This window comes from Gossypium hirsutum, chromosome A11 (assembly GCF_007990345.1).
Source record: "Gossypium hirsutum isolate 1008001.06 chromosome A11, Gossypium_hirsutum_v2.1, whole genome shotgun sequence".
Lineage (NCBI taxonomy): Eukaryota > Viridiplantae > Streptophyta > Magnoliopsida > Malvales > Malvaceae > Gossypium > Gossypium hirsutum.
The window spans coordinates 112,321,408-112,330,850 of NC_053434.1; the positions used below are offsets into that span (position 1 = coordinate 112,321,408).

The 9,443-nt window shown below is 36.9% G+C and overlaps 1 protein-coding gene across 1 annotated transcript; it reads left to right on the forward strand.

Annotated features, from left to right (window-relative positions):
* The first annotated feature begins 935 nt into the window (after nt 1–935).
* LOC107927234 (F-box/FBD/LRR-repeat protein At5g56420) lies at nt 936–3,938 on the forward strand. Its single transcript, XM_041079872.1, has 4 exons — nt 936–1,061; nt 1,244–2,134; nt 2,218–2,352; nt 3,464–3,938. Exons 1-4 carry the CDS (start codon nt 1,038–1,040, stop codon nt 3,719–3,721), a joined length of 1,308 nt encoding a protein of 435 aa, XP_040935806.1. The 5' UTR covers nt 936–1,037; the 3' UTR covers nt 3,722–3,938.
* Nucleotides 3,939–9,443: the final 5,505 nt, after the last annotated feature.

Consider the following 9,443-nt stretch of genomic DNA (forward strand, 5'->3'; position numbering starts at 1 on the left):
TTGGCTTATTAGGTCATAGAAAATCGGCCTGAAGCTGAATTAGTTCTACTATAATTCTTCTTTGCCATTAACTGTATATGCCAATTATTATAAGGATGATAGAGTCATGCTTTTAGACCTGTCCAGGCAGCCTCATAGGACTTAGGTCGAAGGTTGGTTTAAAAAGTGGAAGAATTTGAATAGTAATATAGGTCTTAAAATTGGTTTAGGCAAAAAAAAAATTTGTTTAGAAAATGGATCGAGTTTCAAGTAAAAAATTTTTTGTCTAGATTTGGCCCAAATTTATAAAAACATTGTTGTTTTCTCATTATTTTGTTGCTATTTCATTATTATGTTGCTATTATTTCATTATTATTGTTTGGATATTATATAACTCTTATTTTATTGTTAATTTTACTACTATTTTAGAGGTATTTGCTTGTTAAGTTATATCTACATTAGTTTTATTTAAGTATAAAGATTTATTTAAAAATTTATTTTTAATTTGTTGGTAAACATTTATTTTTAATGTTTTTAGTGTTTATGATGTTTTATATTTAAAAAAGTTTATATAAAAATAATATAAAAAATATTAATAGGGCCAGGCCAGACTCGAAGCTATCAAACGGGCCTAAAATTTTATCAAGACTTAACCCGAACCCAACCCAGCCCATGAACAAGCCTAATACTTTTATATGTCTAAAATTTCTAATTAGAAAAGCTGAAAAAATAATTATTTCACAGCATACATATTTTTTAAAAGTATCTATATTTATTTTCTACATTAATATAATTGATTTAAAATAATCTATACTTTTATTAATTAAAATATTCAAATGTGTAATTTAAACCATTAAAAACTCTGTATAGTTTTATTTATTAATGTATTTTATTTGTTATTTTTTTATAAAAGATTTTATTTATTATTCTAAATGAATAAAAACTTATTATTTTTATAAATTTCTCTTTCTTTTAAGGCTTAAAATTTCTTAAAACGCCAGCGATAAACATCCTTAGAACCTAATTTCGCTTTGGCTTTATTGCTTAAAGGAGAGATCATGGAGGTTCCCAACTCAAAGATGGTCAGTTATCATGTTATAAGAAACTCATCTTCTTCTTTTTTTCTATTTTTTAGGATGATAAATTAATAATATGAACTGTGTTTTGGTTTTAGTCGAAGATGAAAGATTATAATTCTTTGGTTTATTTGCATGAATGTCTTTTTGCTTAACTTTGTGTTTGTTTGATTTGAAAAAAAAAATAGGTGAAACATGATGGGAATAATAGGAGGGATCGAATAAGTGAATTACCTGATGATGTTCTTATGGGCATCTTGTCGTTTCTCCCACCCGAAGAAGCCGTACTGAAAACTAGTTTTCTTTCTCATCGATGGAAACAGCTTTGGGAATCATTGCCTGTTTCCGGTTTTAACTTCCGTGTTCCAATGCCAGTATGTTGTCGTGGCGGCCATGTCAAAAATTTGAAGGATCTTCGTGATGGGAAGTATATAACGGTTGAGGATATGAAAAGAGAATGCTCTAAGTTTGTAGAATGGGTCAATAATGTTATGATTTCACACCAAGGTTCAACCATTGATGAGCTGAGAGTTCGTTTTTACTTGGACAAAGATTCACAGCGTTATATTGATAAATGGATTGAGATTGCCATGAGAAAGCAGGTGAAAAAGCTAGAATTGGATTTCCCATCATTACTGCATCGTCCTTCGAATGCTTTTTACCCTTTTCCACAAGAATGTTTTCCGGGAATTGAATTCCTTACTAGTCTTTGTTTGGTGAATGTGGGTGTAAGTGATGAGGCTATGGAGTTTGTTCTTTCAAATTATCCCATGCTTGAAACCCTCCATCTTAGAAACTCGCCACTGCTTATACATCCTAAAGTTTCAGGTTCATCACTGAGGTTGAAACACTTAAACATATCTCACTCTGAATCTATTCAAACCATAGAGATTTCTGCACCAAATCTTGTTTCCTTTGAATATCACAAACTACGGAAAGTACCATTTCATATATGGTATGCGCCCAAACTCACTGAATTAGATTATTCTAATTGGCTCGACTTCAACATTGCATACCTCGTTTCTCAGCTATATAATTATCTTCCTCAGTTAGTGACTCTAAGGTTAAGTTTATTTCTGGTAAGCCAAATTGATTTTTTTCTCAATTTACAAAATGAACATAAAGTTGTTAGCTAATTCGATTACTCATTGATCTCTCTTAGATGGATTTACCAAGGTTTCCCAAATTTACAAGTCTTCGTAACTTGACCTGTATCACAGCCAGAATTGACAATCGTCTCCTTCTTTTAAAATCTCTGATACAGGCGTCACCTTTCTTGCACAAGTTTAAACTACTGGTTAGTTCTTTCTGCTTTTTTGCTATTGTTCTGCATTTTGCAGATAACATGCTATAGATGTTATTTAGATTTAGAGAATTCTTGAGGGTTATATTATCGTACTCATGTGCAGATATTGGATGTTATGCTAATAAAAGGGGATTTTTGATATGAACAAATATATATGTGAGTGTTTCTGTGTGTCTACTCGTGGAAGCCAATTTCCTATTTATATGACATGGTTTCATGATTTAATGTAACATGCAGGTCGTATCTTAACACATGTTTCTTGAGTAGGAGTTTGCCTACATGTGATATGAACCCATGTAGGTGAACTATATATCAGCAAACTATACATGTTGGTTGGGTTGTGGATTGGTATGAGAACCGGATCGGTCTGAGAATCAGACCTACCACGACCACTGCCACCACTACGGCGTACTTCCCCTTGTTCTGACCATAACGACTTACTAAACCTAATCTAACTAGAATGATGATCTGGGGAATTTTAGAATTTTTACCCTTGAATCTTAATTTCTCTTCTCGACAATACCTCTTGCACAAAGAATTTGAAATTCAAATAGTTGAATGGTTTTAGGGCTAAATAGGGGTCAGTTTAAAGGAACCTAAAACCTAACGGTTCATTTCCTAGGTAATCGAATTATTTCAGTTGTACCCTTCTACTACGTGGCAATGCGGAATTGGAAAATTTTAAACAAGAAGTGTACCTAACAAGCTTCATTCTGAAGTCCCCATGTCACGCACATATCAGGTCTCAGAAGAGTCATTTTGTAACTCTTCTTCGACCAAATGAGTGATAAATTGTTTTGGTATTCATCTCTACCCGATTCTCAAGCTGATCTGATTCGCATACCTACCCACAACCCGACCAGTATATATAGTTCGCCTGCATGGGTTCGCATCACCATTCTGACAAATCCCTACTCAGGATTCACGTGTTAACTCTACAGTAAAATACGTGTTGCCCTGCATGGGGATGGGGTTTTAGCTAATAGGAAATTGGCTTCTATGAGGAGGACACACAGAAACACTCAACAAACTTCGTATGTTTTTAATCACTTTATAAAATGATTGCTGTGTGCATGGTTGAATGTTGAAACTTTTGAATCAGATTAAAGACCATAAAGAATTCAAGAGTGGAATAGAGGAGGCGGGGAAGGAGGAGGCGCAGCCGAATAAGTACCTAAAGGAGGTGGAAATAGTTGGATTCTTGGGGCAATCAGTGGAAGTTGAATTTGTTACTTACTTGCTTAAAATCGCCATCAAGCTTGAGAAGATTGTAATTCATGGAAAACTGGAAAGAATGACACAAAACTTGGCCCATCAGCTCATGAAAAACCGCCCTGGAGCTGAATTAGTTCAACTCTAATTCTTTTTTGTCATTATCTATATTTATAAGGTTCGATTAAATCTTATCTCGGTTAACATGGGCATTGTAGCCAATAGAGGAGGGCGTAGATTTGAGTGCACTGAAACACATTATTCTCTTATTTATGGGTTGATGAGAGATTATGAGTAGTTCTAGATATTGTGTAAAAAAATAAAAATATATATGATTAAAACTTATAATAATAATCATTCTTTTATATGTTTTTTAAGTTTTTATTTTCTAAGTGTTGAAAACGTTATCAATGATTATGTGCTTGTTTGTTGTTTGCTGAAACCCAGAATTGTTGTTTCTTCTAGTTTTTCTTATAGGATAGTGCCAAACAAGTCTGCAAGACGAAAGCGTCATTGATTAATACACTGGAATTATAAAAGTTTTACTAACACACCCGATTGGCTTCTACTTGATTAATTATACTTTCAAAAAATAATATTTGTTAATTATTTTTAGGGTAAATTACATCTATGATCACTATTGTTTACCTCAAGTTATATTTTAGTCATTTATATTTGAAATGTTACATTTTAGCCACTTATATTATTGTGTTGTAACATTTTAATCACTGAGCCATTAATTGTCGTTAACGGTGTAACAGTAAATTGACGTAGTACGTTGAATCATCATTTTAAACAAAAATTTTAGGTTAAATTATATAATTGGTCTTCATATTTTTTCGTTTTAAACCATTTAATTTTTTTTATGTTCATTTAACTTTTTTTTTCATTATTTTTCATTCTTTTCTGTCTATTTTTCTACTCCTTTATTTCTTTTAATGTATCGTAAAGTTGAATTGACAATGAAGAAAGAAGCATGGTATGGGTTTATGGATTTTTCAATTGAAATGCAATAGAACATGTGTAAGGCCCAAATTTTGCCCGGAGCCCAATAAACCAAATAAATAAATGCAATACCCAATTACAGCCCAACTATTAAAACCCTAAAAGCCCAATTAGCCCACAACCTTAACTAATTTTCAGTAAAAAAAAAAGAAGAAAAAACCCTAGCCACCTCCACTTGCTCCACTTACACATGCAAAAGCCAAAAGAAGAAAAAAGAAAAAAAAGGGGCAGAAAAGAAGCAAGAAAACAAGGAAATAGATAATAGCAAATCCATGGTATTTCGGCTGAAAAGCCTGAAATCCCGGATTTTTTTGGGTACAAAAACAAGAATATTGTAAAATGAGGGGGATTCTTTTTTGGATCGGAAAAAAAAAGAGATTGAAGAAAAAAAGTGCAATCTCTCTGAAGATTTTTCTTTTAAAAAAAATAGCAAGCAATACAAAAAAAAAGAGATAATAACAAAGCCATCAAAAAAAGGAAGTGCAAACCGGCTTAAGGTTTTTTCTTTTCTTTTTTTTTCTTTTTTTTATTTTATTATTCGAATCCATCTCTTCTCATTCATGTATTAAAATATATCAAGGTATATATATATATATATATAAGAAACATAAAAAAAACCCTTTTTAAAATTTTCGGCCACCGTGCGCGGTGGCCGGCGGCGGACGGAGCCGGAGTTTGGTCGGAGGGAGAAGGCCTTGAGAGAGTTTGAGAGAAAGGGGTTAGTTTTTTTTTATGAAATGGGAAAAATGAGTTTTTTTTGAGGAATTTTGACTTATATAGCCCCATCAAGACGACGTCGTTTTGGGTTTAAGCCACTAATGTCAAAACGATGTCGTTTTGGCTCTTAACCCATGGCCGACCCGCGACCCGACCCGCTCCAACTTCAGGATCCGCGTGTTTTCATTGGAGGGGCTATTTACGCGTTTAGCCCCTCCGCTTTTTATTACTTCGCAATTAAATTATTTTTTATTTTTAATTTGGCACCAAAATTTGTCGCAATTTTCAATTTAATCCTAGCTGATGCTGTGCATTTTATAAAGGGGGGTTATTGCACTTTAGGCCCTCTGTTGTTCCGCATGGGCTAGTGGATTGCTTCCGGGGTACATCCGTACCTATGATTTCGTGAGATTTTCATCTCCGCATGGTCATAGGGAAATGTATCCCCCCGAACCGAACTCGATCTATATGAGCCTATAATTGGTGAGGATTGAGGAATCTGCTGGTTCGGGTACCTTATCTCTAGAACTAAACCACATATAGTAAACCTTAGGAACCATCCTTGGATGAAGGCGCGTCTAGCCTTAGTACTTACCCCTATATGCGTCATAATTATCGTTTATGTGCTTGCATTTTATCGCTATTATTCGACACTAACCAGTGTTTTGTTTGGTTTTGTCTTCTTTGCATAACATTGCATACTAAAAGAGGTGCTAATCCGTATTCAATTACTAAGTTAGAAAATTTGACATGGAGAATAAATTTCTTAGTAAAGTCGAGGATAATGCGGCTGTTCGTGCATGGTCGGAGAGGCTGCAATCGGAGAGAGGGGATAGCTTGGCAAAAGGGTATGCATCGGAGTTGCAAGATTTCACTCGCGTCAATGTAGTACAGAACGAGCTGTAAGAGTTGAGAGACATTTGGGCTAGTTGGAATGAAGGAATCAAGCAATTGTTTTACCAAATTATGGTGACGTATCCTACCTGCTAGACATTAGAGTGGATAAGAATTTGTTTCGAGCCTTGGTGCAGTTTTGGAATTCTGCGTACAAGTGTTTCACTTTTGGAGAAGTGGATTTGGTACCTACCATGGAGGAATACACTACTTTGCTCAGGTGTCCCAAAATTCAGGTCCGAAAGACTTATGCTCGGGTTTTTAGTAGTCAGACTTTCGTGAAGAAACTGATGAGCATTTCTGAGATGAGCGAGCCTTGGGTCATTACTCGGATTCAGCAAAAAGGAGATAACAAATGTATCCCTTGGGAGAATTTGTGAGATTTGATCTTGACACATCCAGATGAAAGAAAAAGGGTTGATATATTTTCCTTAAGCATCTACAGATTAGTGATCTTTCCTAAGGCTTTGAGGCACGTGGACGAGGCGGTCATTGACTTGTTTGATCACCTTGAAAAGGAAATCACACTGGTACCGGTAATATTGGCAGAAACGTTCAGATCTTTAAGCTCATGTAGGAAGACAGGCAAAGGACGATTCATTGGATGTGCACAATTATTGATGGCATGGTTCCACGGGCACTTTTGGAAGGTAGACAAAGTTTCCTATCGAGTCTTCTCCGAGGGTTATTTCCCACTGAAAGAAGAAGCAGCTATACAGAGGAGAAAGGATATCTTAGAGGAGAAGTGGATGGACATTTTTCAGAACCTTAAGGAGGGGGATATCGAGTGGAGAGCTTATTGGATGGTTCCTGACGAGATCATGTACCGATGTGGTAACTTCGATTGGGTACCATTGTTAGGAATTTGAGGAGCTACCGGGTATACTCCACTGTTAGCCTTGAGGCAATATAAGTCGAGGCAGTTTGTACCCACGACCTATGGGCTTGCTCAGAGTGAATTCTCATTTAAAGGTGCTCATTATAAGAAGAGAGTTCAGGAGTTATCGGATGCTTGGAAGCAAACTTGTTGGATGAAAAGGTTAGCCGTCGGTTCCATAGTAACGCCCGAGTATAGCGAGTGGTTTAGGAAGAGGATTAATGATAATATTCCTAGGCCAAGCTTAGAGAATGCTCGACCTATCGGGGAACAATTACAAATCGCCCCATCAGAATTGGAAATTATAAGGCAAGATTTCGAGAAGAAGAGTTCGAAGCTCAAGAAGAAGATCGAACATTTAGAAGAAGAGAAGATGCATTTAAGGTTAGATGCTGATGTTCAGAGGACAGAGGCTGAGAAATGGAGAAAATGAAAAACTAAGGCCGAAGAAGACCTAAACAGCTTGAAGACAAACTACAAGAAGCTGCGCTTACTGCGGGTTTAGGTAAGACTTCTGAACAATGGCGCCACGAAATTCGAAAAGAAAAAGCTAATACCGATCGGTGGGAAAGAAAATTTCGAGAAGCTCAGGCACGAAACGAAGATTTGGAGAAAAGTATGTCAAAGAGCAGAAACGAGCGAGGTGAACTAAGGGCTAGAGTGGCAGAACTCGAGAAGTCTCTGCATCAGTACTGAAACCGCAACACCGCAATAGAGCTGAGGGCAAGCTTGAGCCAGATAGAAGAGATGAAAGGAAGAATAGGAGGGTTAGAGGCATCACTGCAGAACTGTGAGATGCGGATCTAGTTTTTCGAGGCAAACGAGGATCGTTGGAAAGAGCAGCTTCACCATGCGCAAGACCAAGTCAGAAACAGAGATTACCTTATGTGGGAAGCCATAACCCAAATTCGGGAGGTAGCGGACTACTTACAAACTTTAGCGGTTCAAGCAGACATACTAAGCGTGAAGTATGAGTTGGAGTCGGATCGCGGACAAGAGCTGGCCTCGTTGCTTAGAAAAATTAGGACTTTAAGTGTTAGAGTGAAATTTATTTGTAATTCGACTTTATGTAAAAGATTTTATTTTCGAGTGAAATTTTCTAAGGGCAATTGAATCAAAATTGATGCCTCCTTTACATTCATGCATTTGCATTACATCATATCATTATGCATTAAAGGCCATAAGAGTTTTCTAATTAATTAATTAAAAATTATTTCAGTAACCTGGAAACTAACGAAAACCAACCAACTAAGCACTCCTACGGTACAAGAAAAAAATCAATGGATAAGAGACTCAAGAAATTGGAGCAAATGCAAAAGGACATGCAAGAATAAATGCAGTCTCAGATGGAAGAGCAGCTAGCCAAGATTCAACGAGAGATGAAGGAGCAAATGATGTCCCAGTTATCCAAATTGCTGTTGGGAGGAATGGATAAGGGAAAGGGCCCCATGGACCAAGTTGAGGAAACGAATGAAGATCTCTAATACCCCCTGGCTTTACTCCGACGCATGTATCGATGAAGCCCAAGATTAACCTACAAAAACCATCGGTCACAATCATATCCCAGCAAGTTCAGCCTGGAGCTTCAATTCCGATGAACTTTCAAGCAGGCTCAGGCTCTAACTTTGTCAACAACCCGAACTATCCGCCCGTTCCCGACTTGGATGAAACTGCGGAAGAGGAAAATGTGAGGATGGATTCGCAAAAACAATTGGAAGAATATTGTAGATGGCTCGAGGAAAAATTCAAAGCCATGGAGAGCGCGGATCATCATCAAGGGATTGATGCCAAGGATCTGAGTCTGGTCCCAGATTTAGTCCTCCCCCCTAAATTTAAAATGCCTGAATTCGAGAAATACAATAGAACAAGTTGCCCTGAAGCCCACATCACTATGTTCTGCAGGCGAATGACGGGATATGTTAACAATGACCAGCTACTAATCCACTGCTTTTAAGATAGTCTGGTTGAAACGGCGTCTAAGTGGTATAATCAACTGAGTCGAGTCAAGATTAACTCATGGAAGGACCTGGCTCAGGCCTTTATGAAGCAATACAATCATGTGACGGACATGACCCCTGACAGAATCACTCTCCAGAATATGGAAAAAAGTCAAATGAAAGCTTCAGACAGTATGCACAAAGGTGGAGAGAGGTGGCCATACAAGTTCAGCCGCCACTTCTAGAAAAGGAGACGACAATGCTCATTATCAACACCTTGAAAGCCCCTTTTATCACCCATATGCTAGAAAGCGCCACAAAAATCTTCTCTGACATAGTAATGATAGGGGAAATAATCGAGAATACTGTGAGGAGTGGCAAAATAGAGTCGGGAGAGAGTGCTAGAAAGTCAGCCCCAAGGAAAAGGGACAATGAAGTGA

Excerpts from the sequence above, each read along its gene's own strand:
- LOC107927234 (XM_041079872.1), top strand. The coding sequence starts at position 1,038 with ATGGAGGTTCCCAACTCAAAGATG. Across the intron at positions 1,062-1,243 it reads AGGTTCCCAACTCAAAGATG|GTGAAACATGATGGGAATAA; the intron begins GTCAGTTATCAT and ends AAAAAAAAATAG. Across the intron at positions 2,353-3,463 it reads TGCACAAGTTTAAACTACTG|ATTAAAGACCATAAAGAATT; the intron begins GTTAGTTCTTTC and ends CTTTTGAATCAG.